At 44.9% G+C, this 23,556-nt stretch overlaps 1 protein-coding gene across 6 annotated transcripts in view; it reads left to right on the forward strand.

The window, feature by feature from the left end:
• The window catches only part of LOC121683508 (glutamate receptor 4), an 82,531-nt gene that overhangs the window by 43,020 nt on the left and 15,955 nt on the right, over positions 1-23,556 (forward strand). For 5 of the 6 annotated variants that reach the window (XM_042063137.1, XM_042063135.1, XM_042063136.1 and 2 more), the window contains exons 6-11: positions 1,043-1,201; positions 3,364-3,531; positions 4,007-4,111; positions 4,448-4,558; positions 11,189-11,395; positions 13,332-13,705. In XM_042063137.1, coding sequence (XP_041919071.1) covers positions 1,043-1,201; positions 3,364-3,531; positions 4,007-4,111; positions 4,448-4,558; positions 11,189-11,395; positions 13,332-13,705 — 1,124 coding nt within the window. Of the gene's footprint in view, positions 1-1,042; positions 1,202-3,363; positions 3,532-4,006; positions 4,112-4,447; positions 4,559-5,329; positions 5,611-11,188; positions 11,396-13,331; positions 13,706-23,556 lie in introns of those variants that run through there. The other variant, XM_042063138.1, reaches the window with a different exon arrangement.

The raw sequence follows: 23,556 nt of genomic DNA on the forward strand, positions 1-23,556 counted from the left end.
AGAGAGAGGGAGGGATAGAGAGAGAGAGGGAGAGAGAGAGAGAGAGAGAGGGAGGGAGGGATAGAGAGAGAGGTGGGGATAGACAGAGGGAGAGAGAGACAGGGAGAGGGAGAGGGAGGGAGGGAGGGAGGGAGAGAGAGAGGGAGAGACAGAGCAAAAGAGAGAGAGGGAGGGATAGAGAGAGAGGTGGGGATAGACAGAGGGAGAGAGAGAAGCTGCAGTACAGGCAGAGAGAGAGATAGAGGGAGAGAGTGGGACGCGAGAGAGACAGCTTTGAGGAGAAAGTGGGATTGCTTGAGAAGAGGGAGAGGGTAATAATAAGGGCACCATGTTAGGGATGAGAAGAGAGAAAATGGTTTCTCTCAATCTGTCAGGAGGGCTCGTGTCTGATTCAGGAACATTCCAGAGGCTCTCCTGTAGATTAGTCTCAGACTGTCACTCTCGCCAGACATTTGGGGGGGGGGGGGGGGGTGGCCACTTCCTGTTTTGTGCTGTTCCTTGTCCACTCTCATCTGTGCATTACATTTTCAGTGCTGGAACCTGTTTTATTGATCAAGCTCACCACCTAGATTGGCCCTGCAATTTTAATCAAAGAGAAAAGAGACTCTCTGTCCCCTGCAATCCCTAAAATTGGAGGGTGTCTCAATATGGATCCGAGGGTTCAAAGTTCAACTTCACCCAAATCAAAATCACCACTTATTGTGGAGTTGGAGGCTATGGTTGTGTCATTTCATACCAGAGGTTCTAAAAGAGCAGAAACCACTCATTCAGACCTGTTTTGTTTTGTAGGGGAAATATAAAACCAGACTCAGTCTTATCTGATCTTAGTTATAGGATGGAAAGAAGACAGAAGATTTTCCTTTTTTTGGAGAAAATAATCAACAATAGAGTAATTGGAATTGATCATTGCAGACATATACAATCTCTCTCACACACACACCACACACACACACACAAACACACACACACACACACACACACACTCACTTACTTTCTCACTCTCTCATCTCATATCCTCTCTGACTTCCTTCCTTACCCCCAGGGCTTCAAGGATATCTCCCTGGAGCGCTTCATGCATGGTGGGGCCAACGTGACGGGCTTCCAGCTGGTGGACTTCAGCAAGCCCATGGTCATTAAGCTCATGCAGCGCTGGAACAAGCTGGACCAGAGGGAGTACCCGGGATCAGACAGCCCACCAAAGGTAATCCCCCCACCCCACCCCGCCCGGCCCCCAGAGCCTCTGGGCACTCTGGTCCTCCCTGATGTCAGGTAATCTTCATGAGTTGACCAGACTTTACTTGGCAGTTGCTGTTCTTTGCAGTTTAGTGGAGGAGGTCTTAAGAGGTGAAGCGTCAGGGGGGTTGTCAACGGTTGCCCGTGAGTCTAAAGGACGACATTTTCTGGGGTGTGGTGGTTTGAGTGGTGAGCCCAAAGATTGAGGTTGTGTTAGCCAATTACAGAGCTGTATCTAGGCGATGGAGGACCTTGGAGAATCCTGTTATGTATCCAATCACAGATACTTTTGAGAGTCGTGTTGAGAGCCAATGGCTGGTTACCTCGGGAGGGAGGGAGGGGGGTTGTCACGGCGGAATCCTCTTGAGGCGAGCTGGTTTCAGTCCAACCGTCATGGTGGCTTTAGCCAATCCAAGTGTGACAGGCGGAGGTAGCGGCATCACCTTACCCAATCAGGGTGTGACGAGCCGACGCAACAGCCACGCTTTAGCCAGTCAGAGTATGACCGATGAGAAGGACCAGCAGACAGCCATGAAGCGCAGAGCCGGAAGCCACTGCAGGAACAAGGCCAGCGACTTAACGCTTCCGTCTCGAGGACCGAGGGCTTAATCAACAGTGTTTTCCGCTCACAGCTTAATTGCAGTTTATTTCAACAAATTACAAAAAAAAACAATCCTTTGAGATGATACACTTTGATGTCAAAGTGAAGGTCTCAAAACATAATTTCAAGTCTATCCCACGAAAATACAAATAAAAAAGACAATAAAATAGAACAATTTCCTTGGATTGCTCAAAGAAGTCTAAAAATATATAAATATAGGCCCCATCCTTTTTGTCAGTGTGTGTGTGTGTGTGTTTGTGTGTGTGTGTCTGTGTCTTTGTGTGCGTGTGTACGTGTGTGCGTGTGTGCGTGTGTGTGTGTGTGTGTGCGTGTGTGTGTTTAGTGTGTGTGTGTTAGCTGCGGGAGAGCAGACCCAGTGTTTTTCCTGTCATTTGAGTCCATTCTAATCTGCTCAGTGCTGTCACACGCGTCTCACCCGCTGCTTCCAGCCCTGCCATCTCTGAGAGGGGTATTTACCCCCACAATAATTCTCATCTCTCTCCCGCTTTCTCTCTCTCTCTCTTTCTTTCTGTCTCTCACTCTCTTTCTTTTTCTCAGTTTCATTCTTCTCTCCCCCATTTGATTTTGTCTCTGCCTCAGTAACAGTCTGACACCCCCTCCTCCTTTTTCTTCCTCGTTGCTCTAAGTGCCCTTCATTATCTCTTTTACGCATTCTCTCCCCCATTCCTCACACGCTTCTTCTTCTGCACACCATGCATTTGTCTTCTCTTTTTCTCTCTCTCATTATCTCTCTCTCGCTCGTTCTTTCTCTCTCTATCCACCCGGTTTCCCACACATGTGTATGCACACACACAGCCACACATAAACAGTCACACATACAACACACACACACATACACACACACAGTCACACACACACACTCCTTCCCTCTCCTGTACTCTCTTCCCTCCCCTTTGTTTAGCTGCATCAATAACACAGAGGTCTTTAACAGTTGGTATTGATCTGGAGTCAGATTCTGTTGCCCGCTGCATAAATTAGCTGTAAACACAGGCTGCTGCATATTATATATTCATTAAGCGGAAAGCAGGGCCTCTGAGTGGGTTTGGGGCCTCCACCACCCTGTACCACTGCAGTGCCCTGACATTTACACATACTAACCACTGATGATGGAGAATCATTACCGTGAGCACTGGAAGATGATGTCCTATTACAGAAGCCACAAGGATATCAATTGGATCCCTGTTGTATTAATGGCTTGGAATGTACAATATTGTAGCAATATTTTTTTTCTGGGAAATTTATAACCCCCCCCCCCCCCCCCCCCCCCACCGCCCAGATTATTGATTATTACTCATTATCTATCTATCTATCTATCTATCTATCTATCTATCTATCTATCCATCCATCCATCCATCCACTATCTATCTCTATAAGCATATAAGCATTTTTAAGCATTTTGCTTTTAGCTTTTTTTTTCAGTAAATCAATGGTGATTTGCAGAATTGATGTCAGTCACAAGAATACCATGACTCAATAGGAATTATCATTTCCCTGGTCCTCCTCTGCAGTACACATCCTCTCTGACATATGATGGAGTACTGGTGATGGCAGAGGCATTCCGGAACCTCCGCCGGCAGAAAATAGACATCTCTCGACGAGGGAATGCCGGGGACTGTCTGGCAAATCCAGCCGCCCCTTGGAACCAGGGCATTGATATGGAGCGCACCCTGAAACAGGTGAAAGAGTTAGGTTCTAGAGTTGGGCTCTATCTTTCAGTTCCAACATAGACTCATGTCACTACAGATAATGAATTATAATTTCAACAATATATCACCATGTCAATTACATTGAAAGTGTATGCTTTAGCTGTTTACAATTATCGTCCTCAAATGCACTGTCTTGGCTTATGGTAATCAGTTTATGCAGGGCGGTGGTAACATAGTAGTTAAGGAGCTGGGCTAGCATACAGTAGCCTGAAAGTTGTCGGTTCAATTCCTGGCTTCCAAAGTTGTGCCCTTGAGTAAGGCACTTAACCTCAAGTTGCTCCGGAGACAATGTAATCCCTTGTAATATAGTTGACATATGTAAGTCACTTTGGACAAAAGTGTCTGCTAAATGTAATGCAATAAATATTTAACGGTATTAATATTTTAGCATTCATGACAATATTGTCTTCTCATCAGTGGTGTCTTCATTGTTCTGTTCATTCAGGTGCGCATCCAAGGCCTGACGGGCAACATTCAGTTTGACCACTACGGCCGCAGAGTCAACTACACCATGGATGTGTTTGAGCTGAAGAGCAACGGTCCACGCAAGGTAAATGTTGCCCTGTGTGGCAAAATATAATAACAAAAAGTCAACTTTACACATGGATGGAAGTGCTAAACATTAAATGTGCACAATACATTGTTTGTTTATACAGTAGATAATGTCCCACACAACGCACACACGTCCCACACAACACATTCAAATATATGAGAAAGAAATGAACAGCATGTAGATATCAAATATATGAGAAAGAAATGAACAGCATGTAGATTCATACACTAGCCTTTAGCATAATAACACACGCATACCATACCGTATCCACCATCCACACATAATGATATTGGAGCCTCTTACAATGTGTACGTCTGTACTCCACACTAACAGATTGGCTACTGGAACGACAATGACAAGCTGGTGCTGGTCCAGAATGAGCAGCTCTCGTCCAACGATAGCTCCGGCATTGAGAACCGCACTGTCATCGTCACCACCATCATGGTAACGTATCCTAAGGTTCCTCTCTCTCTCTCTCTCTCTCTCCCTCTATATCTCTCTCCAAAACTCCCTAGCTCTCTCTCTCTCTCATTCTGTATTCGCCGATGTGCTCTAATCAGGTGTTTCTCAGCGCCATGTTCTTCTCAGCGGGTTCTGTGTGTAGCGCTTGTACAGACACAGACACAGACAGGCCCCGCTCGAGAAGCCTGCGTCCTTAGCGCGGTCGAGGAGATGAGCAGAGGCAGTGTTCCAGAACACAGGCAGAGGGGGCGGAGGGGATGTCGAGGGGGGAGGGGGGGGGGGGGGGTGGAGAAGGAGAGAGATGGAGGAGTGTATTGATCCCTGAGAGGAGAGGCAAGGGAAATCAATCAGCTGAGCCACAAGTGTAATGGCGGCGATGCAATCTAAAAAAGATACCCACGCAGACACGTATACATTGGCCCTTTCATGAGCTATATTATCAAGCGTAATGGAAATCTTGGTCTTATGTTGTTGTTTTGCGCCATAAACTCTATTGCAGATTCTCTGTTATGTCTAGGGGGTATATTTTAAAGAAATAAGAATTATTTTGTTTTGTTTTCTTTCATCAGAAGTGCACTGAATGAAAGTGTTTTACAAATGTTGTTCTTTTATGATGTTGCTGTTGTTGTTGTTGTTGTTGTTTTTGTTTATGTTCCACAAGATGAAAGTGTTCCTGTCCTCTCTGTCATGTTGAATTGAAGACTGTGCCCCCTCCCTCTCTTTCTCTCTTAATGAACTGTGTATTTAAAAAAGGCCATGGAGAATTATACGTCCGCCACCTCCTCCTCTCTCCAACCGCTGGTGAAGAAACCCTTGTTAAGACACTGAGGCACGACGAGAGAACGACACACAGACAGACAGACAGACACAAGGCAGAGCTGGGAGCTCAAAAACTCCTAAAGACTCTTTAGGGACTTTTCCCTTTTCATGTCCGACTCGCGCAATGGGGGACATATTCCCCTAAGGACTGAGATGTTGCACTGCTGTTTTCTTTGTTTTGTTTTGTTTTCTGTGTGTGTTTTCTGTGTGTGTGTGTGTGTGTGTGTGTGTGTGTGTGTGTGTGTGATTCTGTGTGTGTGTATGTGTGTGTGTGTGTGTGTGTGTGTGTGTGTGTGTGTGTGAGTGTATGAGCATTTGTTTGTTTGTATGTGTGTGTGCGAGAGGGAGAGTTAGCCGTGTATGTTTGTGTAGTGTGTGTGTGTGTGAGTGTATGAGCATTTGTTTGTGTGTATGTGTGTGTGCGAGAGGGAGAGTTAGCTGTGTATGTTTGTGTAGTGTGTGTGTGTTTACTGTATGTGTGTGTGTGTGTGAGTGTATGAACATGTGTTTGTTTGTATGTGTGTGTGCGAGAGGGAGAGTTAGCTGTGTGTGTGTGTGTGTGTGTGTGTGTGTGTGTGTGTGTGTGTGTGTGTGTGTGTGTGTGTGTGTGTGTGTGTGTGTGTGTTTGTTGCCCTTTTTATCTTCTACTGTAGACAAATGTTTCATCACTGTGGATGTCAAAAAGAGAAACCACTAAAGTAGATGGTTTATGGCCTCCTTCCAAATAATATATGACATAAATAATTTGTCATGAATCAATGGTCTAACCTGTCATTTAGTATCTCAGTGTTTCTCTTGATATAACTAAGATTATTTCATTGACCATTTTATGTGTTTTGAATTAAGTCTTGAATGTATCATTGCAATATTCTGCACCAGTGGAACCATAAGAGAAAGTCTAAAGATAAAGAAAGTTAGCATTATCGTGATACAAGACCTTATACTCATAGTCTTTAGCATTGCATTGGCTTCGTTCTAAGAAGTAGTTCATTCACCATGCCAAAGAATCAAATGCTCCTCTAGCCGGGACACTGGGGATTGGCCATTTCATTGAGAGGGGAAAGGTGTGTCCTTCATGTAACTGGGCCAGACCTGGGCCAATCCAGAGCCAGGCATGTGCATCACCAGCAGTCAGCCTCAAGCGCTAGCAAAAAAGTGTAACTTTTCTGTGATGACTTGATGTAATGAGGCTAGTACAGGATTACAAATATGTTATCTGCTTTCTCTACCTCTCTTCCTCTCGGTAACTCTCTCTCCTTCTGTGTCTGTCTAACTTCCTCCCTCTCCCTCTCCCTCTCTCTCTCTCTCTCTCTCTCTCTCTCTCTCTCTCTCTCTCTCTCTCTCTCTCCTTTTCACTGGTTCATGCCTCAAAGTATGAGAGGAGAGGAAAAGCCTTGGCTGAAAGCTGAATTTACAATCAGCCAAGCAGAACTGTTATTCACTCTCTGGCTGGGCAGCGATATCTTACAGGACACAGACTCACAGACTCACAGCTGCATCGGACATGTTTTAGATGGCCCGGCCCTGACAGACACAGACGCCCGATTAGATAGATCTCTCATGACCAATCATCCACCACCACTATTAGAGGACTTAGGAAGCCCTGAAGCATAAATCACACACACACACACAAACACACACACACACACACACACACACACACACACACACACACACACACACACACACACACACACACGCGCACACACACGCACACACACACATATCCCACCCCCACACACACACACAGCACTTCATGCCCTCTGAAACACACACACACACACACAACCAAAATGTATGCGTGGAGCGTATTGATATATCTCGATGAGGCCAATGCTAAGGCCGAGGGCTCTTGTCCGACGGTAATGAGTGCAGCCGCTCGTGTGCACACGGCTCCGGCAGCGAGGCTGTTTGAGCCGTAATGGCTGATTGCAGTAATTAGCCGGCACGGCTGTAGATGTGGCCGTGGCTGTGGGCCGCGTCACCGGCGCGTGTTAGCTCCATGTGAGCGCTGTTAGGAGGAGCGGCCCCAAGGACACACGGCTGTGTGTTTATTCCGCGCCACGACACAGATATAAGGGCCCCCTCGTACGGAATCTGCCAACCCGGCTAGTTGAGACGATTCCCCTCATTACTCCCCACAGCAAAGATGGCCAGAGAGCGTGGCAGCACACACACTGGTATAATCACCATGTCCTCCTCCACCTCCTCCACAGAGACAGGGTCTCTCCATAGGGCTGGGGGGGGCGGGGGCTGGAATTACAACTTTCATTAACAGGTGAATATAAAATATACATCAGATCTTGCTGTAATATGCAAGAGTATTGATGAAATTAATACAGCTGATGGAGTGTTTGTCATAAATGGAGTGAATAGTAAAAAAGTAAAAAATGTCTGAAAATGAATCTGAATGAATCACAATTGAGCACCATTAACCAAACGTGTCATAAAATAGGATGTGACATCAATCTCGTTGATTTGCAGCATTGCCTTTTAACAAAAGGTGATAGTTCTGGTGACTCTGATTCTCTTTATCAGTGAAAAACATGTCAATCACATTGGCAGGTAAAAGTACAGAGTGAACCTACCCTGTCCCCTCTTGAAAGTAGTCAGTCCAGCTGTTGCTGAGCCCACCATCCCTATTCAGTATTTGAGCATATGAGTCATGTCTATGCAGACAGCTGGGAGCTGTTACATGGCTTTACATTGCCCATTGCTGTCACTGGGGAGAGAGTTCCTTTATTGCGGAGTGACCCATGTTTATGCCTCCTGCTCATAAGATGGCTGCCTTTTCCACCCTCTCATCTTCATTTCTTCTTTGCCTTTTATGTCTTATTGATGTGAGCCACCTGCACTTTCTCTCTGTCTCTCCCTCTTCCTTCTCTCTCTCTACCTCTCTCTCCTTCTTCCTTCTCTCTCTCTACCTCTCTCTCTCTCCAGTCACTAGTGTTTGTGTTTCACATTCAGAGTTGGCAAGCGCCGGGCCACATCGGAAAACAAAGCTCCCTCCACACAAGTCTGATTTAGAGAGCTGTGGTTTTAAAAAACACATGCGCAGAGTTCCCCTGGTATTGCAGAGTCAACATAGTGTCTCTCCTGGCATTTAGTGTAGTGGTAAAACATGCCTTCATTTCTCTGAGCAAGTTAATGAATTTATGTGTTTAGGAGTCAACAAAAAGGGAATGTAAGGACGCGCAATCACAAGTACTCTTAAGTAAATGCACTACTGGTTGAATGAATCCCCAGACATATGTGATTACTGTGTTAGTACATCTGTTATATATGTCATAAATATCAAATGTCATAAATGCTGTAATTGCTATTGTTTCTCATAGGCTGCTGGAAAACAAGCAATGGATTTTTAAGTATTTAACAATATCTGACAATAACAAGTCACCATTTAGATTCATGTTAACCAAGGTGGTGCATATATTTATCTACTCCATAGGAGTTTTAAACTTTTGAACAAATCTAAAAATATGTTGTGTTCTTAGGTCTGGAAAAAATGTTGATGTCAAATACATTTTAATATGTAAATAGATGTGCCTGTTGTTGTGAGAAATAAATGTTGTTCATTGCAATATTCTTTTTTTGTACAGTATGATTTAACTTTTGTAAATGTGACTTTTGAAAGAAAATACTTTCTGTTCACATTTTTACACCACAGAGATTCTTGCATGAAACAGATTTGAATGTAATGCGGTATTCACCAGTGTCCTTGGGTCCGTGTAACGCTTTGCAGTGCTATGTTCTATTTGCAGAATTCACATGAAAAAATATAAAAATAGGCTTAAAAATCCGTTTAGGACGGCACAGTAAATGGGTTATTGTTGCTTATTTTGATTTTCAATTGAGCACAGTTACGGTTTTCTGTTCAGAAGTTAAAAATTGAAATGATGCGTCAATTTTCTAATTTTCCTTTTTTGCCCTTGTGGTTGGACTGAACCACGAACACCGGGGGGAGAACACCATCTAGCTGGGCCAGGCCGGGGGGAGAACAGCATCTAGCTGGGCCAGGCTAGATGGTGGAAGGGAGCGCCGCCTGAAGTTGTTTGTGATTTTGACTCATTACTTTAGAGATGAATGACAAACTTTTTGGGAGAAGGCACGTTAAACATAAGCCTATGTTGAACATATCTACAGTAGCCTATATTTGAATACCATGGCCATAGCAAATAATTCCCCAAAGCAGAATGCTTTGCCATCGACGTCAGTCTTGGCTATACCGGACTATACAGGCTACCCCGAGCACTGTTTGACATGGTATTTTTGCTTATTTAACGCTTTACGCTAGACTAGGTTTCATTAGGCTAAACGAAGACACAACGGTGAGCCTAATTTATCCGTTTATCCATTTATTAATTTCAACAGCAAATAGCCTACATTGGCCTGTAGGCTACTGGGGCTCACGTAGGCCTACTCATAAGTGTCAGGACGCAGCAATGTCTCCCTCTGCATCTGAAGTTCTGATCTCGAGCTGACATTATCAATCGCTTGGCACCTTGATGCAAGCGGAACTTTGTTTGATAGCCCTCCATCTCTACATCTATTTTTTACAGTCTATGCTCTACATCCGCTGATAAAATGTGATCACCAACATCGCGCGCCAATATCTATCAGGTCACCCACCCCTACGCGTGGTTCAGCCCAACAAAAACAGTAAAAAAAAGGGGCCAAAATCCAATATTAACTGAATTTTACTTTTGTTTCCAATCCAGTTTCTGTTTTCTTTATCTTGCGTGACTAATGACACATTTAGAAAATAGCAGCAATTATCTATTTGCTGACCAGTTAAAACAAATTGAAAATTGGATTATCGAACACATTTTTTATTTGGACCAGATGGATGGAACAAATAGAACAAAGCACTGCAAAGCGTTACACGGACCTCCTTGGATACTCATATTGCATTTGACATTGGATTTTGTCTGGCTTTTCATATTTGCTGCAGTCACTTCTGTTTCTGTTTAAAATATATATACACAGAGGTTAAATTTACTACAATGTGAATGTGTTTTTGCCTTTTGTAAAACATATCTGTGAAACCATGGTTTGAAACCAACTTTCTCCCCCTACAAAACTGTGAGTCAAGACTTTGGCCTGTCTGTTATATTGAAGCACTCAGTGTATTTCAAGCCCTCTACTTTATCTTGTCTCTGTGTTAAGCCTATTTAATTGGACTTGGAAAACTTTCAACTGCAGGTAGTGTAATACCCAAGGCTCCATTTGATTTGAATTTAAGAGCAGTCAATTCCAACCGCCAATCACTGCCAAAGTGCCGACGCAGCTCACTATCGCTTGCGTCCCCGCGTTAAGATGCATTTACGGGGTATTTGGCTGGTTGGAAACAAGAGCATTAAAGCTTAATGCTCTTGTTGCAGTGATGCGTGGAGCACTGATCCATGTGCGGTTGGGAAGTACTGCTGGTGGGGGTTTACAGCAATGACAATCCTAAAAAAAAAAAAAGCAAAAGTTCTCCAATTACTTCGAAACTTAGCTTATTAGCAGGGGTGCTAACAAGCGGGAACATGAAAAATCAATAATGGATGCCTTTTGGAGAGGATGCTGTAATTGCACTCTCGTGTGTCTCTTTGATTTTGGAGTTCACACTCATTTTTGAGGCTGTTCAGGTTTTGTCTCAGTGCTTTAGCTGCTTCTCAGGTGTGTGTTTGACCTGTGCTTTTTCGGTCTTCGGTGGTCGGTTTGACTGTTCCTCCCCACCGTCTCTCTCTCTCTCTCTCTCTCTCTCTCTCTCTCTCTCTCTGTGTGCCTCCCCTTCCCCCGGTAATGCAGGAGGGGCCCTACGTGATGCTGAAGAAGAACTGGGAGCTGTATGAGGGCAACGACCGTTTCGAGGGCTACTGCGTGGACCTGGCCTCCGAGATCGCCAAGCACATCAACTTCAAGTACAAGATCTCCATCGTGCCCGACGGGAAGTACGGGGCCCGGGACCCGGAGACGAAGATCTGGAACGGAATGGTCGGGGAGCTGGTCTACGGGGTAAGGAGCCAGGGAACTGTCCAATAGAACATTTCAAGGTTAGAATTCCATAAATGTCAAAGTTGGAATGTCCACACTATTCAGGTTAGCGCACTAGGGTCCAACCTTTTCGGCATAGGCATTTTTAGCACAGGAAAGAAAAGTTCCTCACAATTTTTAGTAGGCTGAAGTTTACACACAGACTTGGATCACTTGAGCCAACATGATAAAAAACAAAAGGAGATGTTTGAAGAGGTGATTATTTCATAGTATAGGACAAGGACAGGGACAGGCATAAGAAAATGACAAATGTTTGCATAAAGCTTAGTGGACCACTCCGACATTTACAATGACAGCGTGGCAGATGGTAGATGTGTAGGCTAGGCTTGTGTCCCTCAGCTTTTAAAAGAGGAACAGAAAAGGCTTTGGCTCTGCTCAGCGTTATTAACCATAAGAATGCTCAGACCAATAATCCAGTTTCACAAGGCTGTAAAAACCTTTCAGAGATCTACAGCTTTTTATTTCAAGACACCTCACAAGTCTGTAAAGCTGAGATTATAGGTGATTGTCTGTTTCATTTCATTTCTTTCTGTGGGTGAAACAAAAGTGATTGCGCATGTTGTGCAGAATGTGCATTGCTATCCTAACCTAGTAAAGTGTCTCTCTCCGATCCTATCCATCTAAGAGGTTTGAATTGCAACCCAAATAAATTGCACCTTCAAATAGATAGAGGTGTGTCCAGTCGCACCGGAAATTTAGCATGTCACAGGATGGACATCTTACAGGAACGTCTGCAGACACACTTTCAGTGATGATATTTACTGATCAATCTCCTCTCCAATCTCCATTGGCTTTCCTCAGAAGAGTCTCAGTTAAGTTGTTTGATTCCATTTGTAGGCAAGGTTATCCCGGGAGAGAGTCCTAGTTGGGGGACATTTGTCCACTGTCATTGAGAAGTACTGTGACAAAATTACAGCCATATGTGTGATGCTTCAGCTTCTATAGGCATTCAGAATGTATGTTTTGTTTCTGTCCTTTCAAATAAGAAAATGCCTTAATGGCCCATGGAATTCGTCATGACAATATGTCATGCCAATGTTCCAGAGATAAAATATAGCCTACCGAAGTCGACATTGGCAGGAAACAGGGATTATCCCAGTTCAGAGAGGGGGACATTGTGCCTTTATGGGGACTGTCACAGTTGCTGGTTCTGAATGAGTGAATTAACCTTCCTGGTGAATGTTGGATCTTTGATATTTCTTATCATGCAAAGTCATGTTCCAGGCGGTTCTGGGAAGCAAGGGATCATTTCTCTCACCCTCCTCTCTCTCACTTTTTATTGTTGATCTCCGGCGCCTCCAAAGTGATTCATATTCAAGCGGGTTGGCTCCCGTGACTTTGAATCGCTTACATTCACATGCTTTCCATTTCCTGCCACAACGTGGGAGACATGTTTTAAATGTCTAAACAAAATTATTCTATTTTTTTTTTTACTCTATCTTATTTTCACTGTCAATTTAGAATCGTTCTCCAAAAAATGTCTTCTCCAAAGAAAATATAGGTAGGCCTGACCAATCATGATTAATCTTTGATAGGTGCTAATTAATGATTTGCTTAACAAGACTGTTTTATTCACAGGATTTATTTTACAGTCATGAAATAAAAGTGAGATAAATCTGAAAATTAACGTTTAGTGCAGCATAAATTGGTCAAAAACATCCTTAAACTGACATATGCAAAAATCAAAGAAATATCACAAAATAAACTACATAATCATAAAGATAAGCAGCTATTTGCATGCTGTTTTGTATCTGGTGAGTATCGCAGTAACATTAAATCAATTTGTGTGTGTGTGTGTCTGTGTGTGTTCCATCTTCAATTAAAAGCTGCTCACACACAGAAATCACAGTACTGGACCTTTGGATCTAAACACCCTCCTGTTCCTTCTCCCGATCAGAGAGCCGAGATCGCAGTGGCCCCTCTGACCATTACCCTCGTGCGTGAGGAGGTGATCGACTTCTCCAAGCCCTTCATGAGCTTGGGCATCTCCATCATGATCAAGAAGCCCCAAAAGTCCAAGCCCGGTGTCTTCTCCTTCCTGGATCCGCTGGCCTATGAGATCTGGATGTGTATCGTGTTCGCCTACATCGGCGTGAGCGTGGTCCTGTTCCTGGTGAGCCGCTTCAGCCCGTACGAGTGGCACACGGAAGAGCCTGAGGAGGGCGTCGAAGGAGGGCCCACTGACCAGCCGCCCAACGAGTTTGGTATCTTCAACAGCCTGTGGTTCTCCCTGGGGGCCTTCATGCAGCAAGGTTGTGACATTTCTCCCAGGTGAGTGGAGGACTGTGTGGGTGAAACTGCTCTAGTACTTTTTGTTCTTTTGTGTTTGCCGTAACGTTAAATGACAGTATGGCTTTTAGCTACCATGGTTCAGATAAAAATGTATATGGCTTTTTTATGTGGTAAATTCTTGTGTTCTGGGGGCTGCAGTGCATCACAAATGCAAAGTGATTTTACAGAGGGAAAAAAGTCCTATATAGTTTAGAAACAATTTGGTCACTTAATTTTGTAGTAGCTTTGTGTGCATTTTGGGATCATCTGAATTGGAACTGAAGGTTGATAGAACTTTAAATTAGCTTGTTTCGGAAAAGGCTGAATCATTTGTACTTGGCTTTTGTGATTCAATCCCCCTGACAGGTAGCTGCATGGAATAAGGTTCTGCTGCGCTCTGCGAGAGTGTGTGTGTGTGTGTGTGTCTTGGCGAAGCTTCTGCGTTTCTGCTACATATTGCTTTTTACGGTCAGGGGCGTTTTGGTCGGTATAAAATTTTAATGTGTCAAGCAGGAGCAAGAGGGGGGAAAAAAATCTCACTTTATTTTTAGAATATTTATGAGAATGTGGCATTTTATTATTGATAAGCCCAGAATGCAGTTAAGTGAAAAAATGAATGCAAAGTCCTAGGATGTTTAGGAGTCTTGAATAGTAGAAATTAGTGTTACCTCAGGAAGAAAAAGAGCAGAAATGGGGGAAAAAAAGGTGTAGCATTCCCACTCTCCGCTTGGACATGCTGCGGAGCACATGGGGAGAGCAAAAGTCCCAACACGGTCAAGGACGTGTGCATGATTCAGCATAACAAAGAGAGTGAGAGCCATCCGTGGGGATTTCGCCTTTTCGTGTTGCGCTGGGTGCCAATCAGCACGGCTCGGCAGCAGCCGTGGTAGCGGCTCCAGAGCCAGGGAGCTCATGAAATGTCCATTCTCCCCGGGGGAATCATCAGCGCTCTCTCGGCCGTCTTCTCCTTCAGCCGGTTGTGACGGCTGTAATCTTGGGGGTTCAGTGGCGGGGGGGCGGGGGGGCGGGGGGGGGGGGGGGGGGGGTTTGCGGCGGGCTGCGGCATTCGGCCATCACTCCACTCCTCTGCTCAGATAACTGACGGAGCCTTCAGGGGACCCGGGCCCTCGTGTACCGGCCCTGCCCAGCTGCTGCACCTATAAGAGCACAAATGTGCTAATGCAGCTAACAGTCGTTGCATAATTAGCTACACCTTTTAGATCTTGCGATAAATGTAATGAAGACTAGTTGACATAGGAAGCAGGGAAGGATATCAGTGACTAATTAGATATACTATATTACTATGTTACTGTTAATTACCATCTTTTTACTGCAACATTTTCTGTATTTTGCAACACATTTCTAGTTAATAACTGAAGCATACTGTATATTAATCAAAACATTACTTAAAACATTTTACATCTTTTAGTTTTATCTTGCCTGCACCAGTTGCCTGGTACATCTTATATCTCACTTTTACCTTTTAACTACCCCAAACTTAATGTGCTGTAAAATTCAAGGTTAACTACAGATTAGAATGTTTGATATTGTTCTCTGCTTTCACCTTGTCTGGTATGTTATGTCATCATGTTAGCTCTGTATATATGCTCCTCGAGAGACTTGCATGGATTTTAGTCTTAATCACGTTAACCTCCACATCTAATTCATATAATTAAGTCTGTCGTCTCTCTCATGGTTCCGAAGGGGTAAATGGGATTTCATCAACAATAAGCTTATCCATAGTTCCCATATATTTCAAATATTGTGCGATGGAAGTAGATATGCCTGCACCTTTCATATCCTTGCTTTCTATCTATCAAGGGCATCTCATATCGCTACACCTATAGAGCCACATGCATGTGAATAGTAGAGCTCCTTTTTTAAGCATGTGATGCTAAGCTCACTGAAAGAAGACAGACTGTGTCTTTGCAGCCTCCCCGGTCCATGTCCCTGCCCAGATAAACTCTCACTCAAGTCTCTGAGCCAGGAAGACTGACTCGAGCCAGCTAAATGGATGAGAGACACAGGTACATAGAGCAAAATAATAGAGCCGGACTAGCCTATAGCGCCTATGTGATGGCAGCTATAGCGGACCTATGATTTTGATGTAAGCAGCAAAGTAGTTTCCATTTTAAGGTTTTTTTTTGGGGGGGGGGAATAAATGTTAAAATCATTTGGTGCTTAATAGATGTTGCTCTTGTTATGCTCTTAATGTAATAAGAATTGATTGCCATTTTAAGGTGGTGTTAGCATTTTTATTTGTACACAGTTGTTTTAATAACAGTTAGGTTAGCAGGAGCGGGAGTTACACAAGTTGTGGGGAAGTAGCACTTCATGTGTGTTCTTTTATGTCCTGATAGAACTGAATGTCTGAATGTCTCCATTGCCAACGTCTGTGAATGACATTTCAAAAGCCCCACAATGCTTCACTGAGTGCGTCCTTGAATATCTCTCTTTGTGTGTGTGTGTGTGTGAGTGTGCCTGTATATATTAGAGTGTGTGTGCATGTGTGTATTAGTGTGTGTGAAGTAAAATAATGGTTAACCTTCTCTCTTGTCAGGCTTGCTCTCATAACAACACCAGCGGACCACTTGTTATTTTTTTCTTTATTTAACTCCCTGATGTATTTTCTAATGAACTGCATAAGGCCTGATTTATTTTTTATGTGTGTGTGTGTGTGTGTGTGTCTGTGTGTGTTTGTGTTAAGCCAATCCTGCTCTGTGTCCCTGTGCATTTATGATCTGAGGCATAAACTGTAAACACCCATCTGTGCAGCCATTATCACTCACTCATCTGGACCGTGCACTGCTGCTGCTGCTGCTGCTGGGCTGAGTGAACGTAGCCGAGCGTGAGAGACCCAGAGAGGGCTGGCTCAGCCTCCAGAGATCAGCTGATAGTAGGCCAGATCAGGGTTAGAATCCGCCAGAGGTGGAAAAGTCCAGCTTCAGAAAGTAAAAATCCAACCATGTACTGGATCTACCTGTGCACTTAACACAGGTGATCTCACCAATTAGCTGCTCTACCTGGCTGAAGAGTTGTGCTAATTAGAATCAGCTGGTTTAAGTAAAGGGTTGGCACAGATATGTGGTAGGACTTTTACTTTCTGAAGCTGAACTTTTCCACCTCTTCCACATGGACACTTCTATTCCGATTAGAAACGTAATAATGGCTCAATCGGAATTCAACATTTTCATATAAACACCTCAATTGTTATGAAAATTCCTGATCCAATAAGAATTTTAACCGTAATGAAAGAGGTGGTGTAGCCCGCTCCTATTCCCAATGAGCATCCATGTATACGATCATCCGGATTGACTGCTGTATCTTCTCAAGGAAAAGTTCTAAAGTGCTTGAGAGTACCTGATCGGAATAGATCGTACCCCGTGTAAACAGACTGCACTTATTTTTCAATCAGAATAGTTTAATCGGAATGACAAAAAAACTGTCCGTGTAAACGTGGCCAGTGACAGGCTCCACTTGAGAGGGACGGCTCAGCCCCCAGAGAGCAGCTCAGGCTGGGCCAGAGCAGGACCAGGTGCAGAGGTGTGTGTGTGTGTGTGTGTGTGTGTGTGTGTGTGTGTGTGTGTGTGTTTGTGTGTGTGTGTGTGTTTGTGTGTGTGTGTGTGAAGCATGGTCAGCAGGCCAGAGCAGGACCAGCACCAGATTCACTTCACTGACTACTGCTTTACGGGCCAGCGCTGGGCTTTGGCTTTACCAGGCCCCTTCCTAACCTAATCCAGATTTCCTAATCCATAACCAGATTTTCCTTCACTGATCCCAAAGTAGGGTTAGGTGCACTGGTTGTCTGTTGTCTTCTCCAGGTGCCCCTGGCACACTATCTGGTCCTTCTTACTCGCAGATGTAACCGAATGGTTCTAAATTCCAAGGAATGTCTCTTTGAGACAAGTGATTGGCTACTGTGTCTGTCACTGACAGGCTAGAGGGCATAATTCATGTGGTTCTCTTGTCAGCTAGAGTCAAGTGCACCTATGATATTATGTAAGGTCTTTTTATTTGAGGTGGTTTGAGGTGGAAAAGCTGTGAAACACCTGAATGTACCTGTTCCGACAGCACCAAGTCCAGTTTGCTTATTCAGGGGAAAAGATATGACAGGCTAATGGAGATATAAAGGGGCAGGTTCTAGGAAATGTCCCCGTGTGTGTGTGTGTGTAGCATGGTCAGCAGGTCTGGACGCGTACATTAGTGTGCATTAGGGAGCCATACAGTGCAACACTAAAACCCTTTTAGTCGATCTCAGTCATTTATTAATGAGGTGTCGCCGAGGTGAGGAGTGTGCATGAATAAATTGCCACCATCTCACAGTCAAGGACACACACATGAACTCACATAAATGTCAACACCTTTGTTCGCTCACTTTCACACACACAAGCACACACTTTATACACACACACACACTTGAACACCTTTGTTCACTCACTTTCACACACACACTCAAGGACAGACATACTCACACCACACACACATCACCCAAACACACACACACACACACACACTTATTCATTAACGTGATGCCAGCACAGGTGTACTGAAATGAGTGACTGGTGAAAGTTGCCGTGTGTCAGAGGAGCTGCCAGTGACGGTGTGTGGTGAGGGGTGGAATTGCCAGCTGCGCTAAATTGATTTTCCATCGTCATGACCAGTTTTGGGTGAGAGGAGCGTGTGAGCACGATGAGGAGAGACAGGGAGATTTGTCTTCCCAATATCCCTCTCCTCTCCTCTCCTCCGCCCCTCGTCCTCACATGCATTCGTTCATTCGCTCGGAGCCCTCCTGTTTTTCCACATGTCTGAGTGGCAGTTCCAATTCAAATATCAGCGGAGGAAATAGATTGCCTTTTGCTCACCACACTTCCGCCAAGGAAAGGAGAAAAAAAAAAACACCGGCAGCTTCCCCAGCGTATGACAGCAAACCTCATCAATGCCTGCCCTACACGTACATGTAGAGAGCCTCATTCGTAACATATCAGCTTGCAGTGCCTAACGTTTTATACATGGCTTATCTCACCTTATGCAAAAACCATGAATTATGACACTTATCATGTTTAAAAAAGTGACGGCTTTAGGTTTTGAATTTGAATTAGGCATGAAGAGGTCTCTTCCTCATCTTCGCCACGTGTGAGCTCCACTCCTGAAAGAGCTAATGCCTCGGGAGCAGACCCCCCCCCCCCCCCCTTCACTCCTCGTCCTGCTTGTCTCTGCGACTTTGAGTGTACCCTCGTACCGCTTGGCCTCGGCGAAGCCCCATCTATCACCTTCCCCCTACAGAGCAGGCTCATTGAGCAGGCCGTCGCAGGGTCCGCGATCATGGAGCTCCCCAGAGCGTCGCCCGCTCCATCCGACAGGGATCATTTACCCAGGGAGAGGGGGGAGGATCAGAGAGTGCAGCCCCAAAACTGTTGCCACGTCACGGATATTAACCACGACGATGAGGGGCTAAAGGCAGGACTGACATCCTGTAGAGGTGATGAAACACTCAGAGCTCAAGAGGGATGGGTTTCAGAGGGTAAAAAACATGGAGAAGGCAAGTTAAGGAATGTTGTGAGGATGCCAGAAAGACTAACTAGTTGGAAGTTGGAAAGTGTGGAAATACACAATGTTTTGGGTCACTTGGAACATTTATTAATCATAAATACAGTGTAGACACTATTAATGTTGTAAATTACTATTTTAGCAGGAAATGGATCATTTTAATGCAATATCTACATAAACGTACACAGGTCCATTACAATGGCATGTTGTGTTTCACTCAAAAGGCTTTAACATGGGTGCAGTTAGTATGTAAGTTATGAATCATGTATTACGTCAATAGAAACTGATTGTGACATTGACCAAGTCTTAAGTGACAGGCTAAGTACCCTTGTTGAGGTAGGAAATCAACAAGGGCAAAAACGTATTGAGAAAATGGAGAAAAGCAGTGAGTGTATTGTGTGGGGAAATGGAATAGTGATACTCCGCCTACCAGGAAAAAAGCTTGTGTTTGAAATTTTGTGTTAAAAAAAAAACCATTCTTGCGTATATGGACAAAATTGGATTCTGTTCAGAAGAATGTTCTCCAAAACCTGAGCTTTACGAGAGGCGATGGTCTTTATCAGCATCTAAACACTTTTTTTCATTGATCCCTCCTAAAAGCTTTTATCGCGCCAGGATGCTTGCAGATGCCAATATTGTTTTTGTGTGTGTGTGTGTGTGTGTGTGTGTGTGTGTGTGTGTGTGTGTGTGTTTTCTGTTTTGTTTTGCCTGAGGGCATCCTATGAGAGCGGAGGGAGGGATTGTCCCGGACCTCTCAAGGGGAGAGTGTTTGATGAGCTGTTTTTGTTTGTGCTGGTGTTCCGACACAAGCAGGTGTGCAAACTCCCTGATTATGTCGAGGGCAATGGAGGAGGAGGAGGGGGGAGGGGGCTGCTTTGGGCTCTGTCTTTTTAACAAGCTGCAACGGTTACACCGGGGAACGGACACCAGCCAGCTTTCAACGGCGCAGTGGCGGCGGACGATTGGTTCCCCCCGGTCAGCTCGCGCTGGATCAGAGGGGTGGGAGTGTCGCGTCTGGCTTTCAGGGAGACAAACGCACGTGGCGCTGCGGCCCAAATGAGAGCCCGCTCAGGAACTCGTTACGGCTGGCATCAAAATATTTATCCCAAAAAGCAAGGTTAATTACTCTCTTTCCCATGATCCCCGGCATACCGAGGCTCAGCCTCATTATGCAGCTGCTTCTCTCTCTCTCTCTCTCTCTCTCTCTGTCTCGCGGGGACTAAAACTTCTCTTCCGTGCACCTCAATCACTCATAATAGATAATGAACATTTTCAGGCATTTGTCACAGGCGTGCCTCTGTGGCATTTCTCCCTCCGAGGACCTCCTATCATCTGCGTGAGCTGTTGAGAGGAGAGGACATGTGCGACACGGACATGCTGAGCCATCCGTCCAGATGCCTGGCTGTGGAGATGGGGCTTGACACACACGGGTCTGACTTGGTTCTCGGGGCTTCTTTTTCTTATTTTCTCTCTCTCCAATCTCTCTTTCTCTCTCTCCAATCTCTCTTTCTCTCTCTCTCTCTTTCTCAATTCAATTCTATTCAAAAAGGGCTCTATTGGCATGATCCCAAAAAAACTCAATTTGTATTGCCAAAGCATTTTTTTTACATACAAAAGTACACATATAAGAAAAACAGAACATAATTTCTCTCTCCTCTGTGGTCGAAGGACAGAGAGAGAGAGGGAGAAAGAGAGAGAAAGAGGGGGGGAGAGGAAGGGAGAGAGGGAGAGCCTGTTGTGCTCTCTTCTGCCAGCCTCATGACCAGAGTGAGGCAAATTTCAGTGTCAGTGCCTGTTACTCCCACAAAGACCAGCAGGAAACAAACACACACACACCCTTCTGTACACCCACACACACACACAAGAGATAAACAGAGAGAGAGAGCAAGGCCTCGAGATGACCTTGAAATCCAGTACTGTGGTAATGCTCTTGCTGTTTGCTGTGATGATAGAGGATCGCTCCCACTTTCCAAACTGCTACTTGTGCTGCCCTCTCCAGAGGGTATGCGTGTCAATGTGTTAGAGAGTGTGTGTGTGTGTGTGTGTGTCCGTGTGTTAGAGTGAGTGTGGGTGCACGCGCAATAAGATATCCACTTCCTCGACTTTAACAAACTGGCAAACTTCAAATCAATGGCTGTGTATCGAGCGGCATAAAAGTTTGACGGACATCGAGCACGGGAGGAGAAAAAAGGGAGGAGGAAGCAGCGGGCTGTGGAAGTGTCCCACTCACCACGTCCCTCCTACCCATCACACAGCCTGGGGGTGCTCAACACGCGCGTTAGCACAGATGCTAAAATTATATTATGGTAGGACTCATGGTATCATAGACCCTGTTCATGTTATGGATAGTGTGTGCTAGGAAGCATATGCTAAAACCACACATATATCAAAGATGACTCATTTATTTAATGTACATTAAGTATGATATAATTTATGTAAGTTAAGATGCCTATCATACATTAATTAGTCTGTGTGTTTATTCTGTTGTTCATTCACCTTTATCATTTTAGGAAGATGATGGAGGGTTTTCATCATGGCTTGGCCAGTGGGAGCCCATTGTGCCAGTCAATAATCAAACAGTGTCCGAGCTGAGGACCATACAGGTCATCTCAAGCATGGCCAAATTGATGCTGGCCGTGTTAAATTCTTAATCAGAGTAATAGGAAGTCGCATTAATAACAAAAGTGCTCACCGCTGGCGGGCGCGTGGGTGTGGAGCTCAACCTTCTCATTTATTTATTGTCTGTCAAGGTCAGCTCTATGCCAGGCAGATTTTTTCTTTTTCATCTCTCTCTCTCTCGATTTCATTCTGTTTTTCCCTCCTCTCCTCCCCCTGTAGGTTTCTGCATTTTCCTTTCTCTTTTGATACTTGTTCAACCCATAATGATCCCCCATTCTCTTCCCTCGCTCTCCCATCCCTCCTTACTCTATCTCTATCATTTCTCTATCTTCTCTCTCTCCCATCTCTCCATCATTTCTCTATCTTCTCCCTCTCTCTCCCATCTCTCCATCATTTCTCTATCTTCTCCCTCTCTCCTCACTCTATCTCTCCATCATTTCTCTATATTCTCTCCCTCTCTCTCTCCCATCTCTCCATCATTTCTCTATCTTCTCTCCCTCTCTCTCTCCCATCTCTCCTTACCCTATCTCTTCATCATTTCTGGCCCTGCTCCAGTGCTTGTTCCCACCTTGCGCCTGCTTCTCATTGACACAACCTCTCACATGTATTCTCAATCTTCTCCATCTCACACCCTCATCTTTCTTTAATGCTTCTCGCATTCATCTCTCACTCCCCTCCTCCCTTTCTCCCCTCTTACCTCATCCCTCTCTCTCTCTGTTTGATCGTACCCTCTGATCCTGTTATCATCTCTTGATAATATTTTGAGGCTGTGTTTTTCAGTAGTGAGATTCCCTGTAGTCGTTATAGTTTCATGAACCATGTGCCTTCGTTTGCTCTTGTCTTGTCGGGGTAGAGTAGATTAATCTACCTTCATCCTTTGTACGGATGAAGGGCGCCCCAACCCGCACACTGTCCGCTTATATCAGCACTATGGCATCATGGGTAAAGTGAGATGATGCAAGCATTATTTATGAACACATCAATACGATTGACCACCCTGCGCCAGAGCTCCGAAGTCTCAAACAAAGCATCGAAAATCACAGTGCTTCCTCGACAGGAAGCCCACAGCCCACCACAGCAGTAGTCGCCAAGTCTGTCTTTGTGCGCACAAGCAGACGTAGATGAGGGCATTTGACCAAACAAGCAGAGGAAGAGGAGGCTGTTTGTCCAAACGAGGCAGTGAAGAAGAGTGTGCTGGTGAACACAAGGAGATGGAAATGAGCACGATGGAGCTCACAGCACTGACACAGTCCGCAGGCTTAGCTGCGTCATGGCTGATGAGTGGGTAGTGTTGAGTGATTCCCTCACTGTGTGTGTGTGTGTGTGTTGTATGTGTGGAGGTGGGACATCCCTTACACACTTGGTGTGTCTTAGAGAACAGGCCCAGTGTGTGTGTGTGTGTTGTATGTGTGGAGGTGGGACATCCCTTACACACTTGGTGTGTCTTAGAGAACAGGCCCAGTGTGTGTGTGTGTGTGATGTATGTGTGGAGGTGGGACATCCCTTACTCTGTGTCTGTGTGGTGTGGTGGTAAAACGCCATCGATCTATCTTGCCGGTTGAGGAGAGGCAATCCGGAGCCCCATCACAGGTGATACATGGGCTAGCACTCAGTGAGTGGCCTGTTGACTTCTTCACACAGACATGCACGCACTCACAGGAACACCTGTTCACACTGATGCACAC

The sequence above is a fragment of the Alosa sapidissima genome, chromosome 15, assembly GCF_018492685.1.
Source record: "Alosa sapidissima isolate fAloSap1 chromosome 15, fAloSap1.pri, whole genome shotgun sequence".
Taxonomy (NCBI): Eukaryota; Metazoa; Chordata; class Actinopteri; order Clupeiformes; family Clupeidae; genus Alosa; species Alosa sapidissima.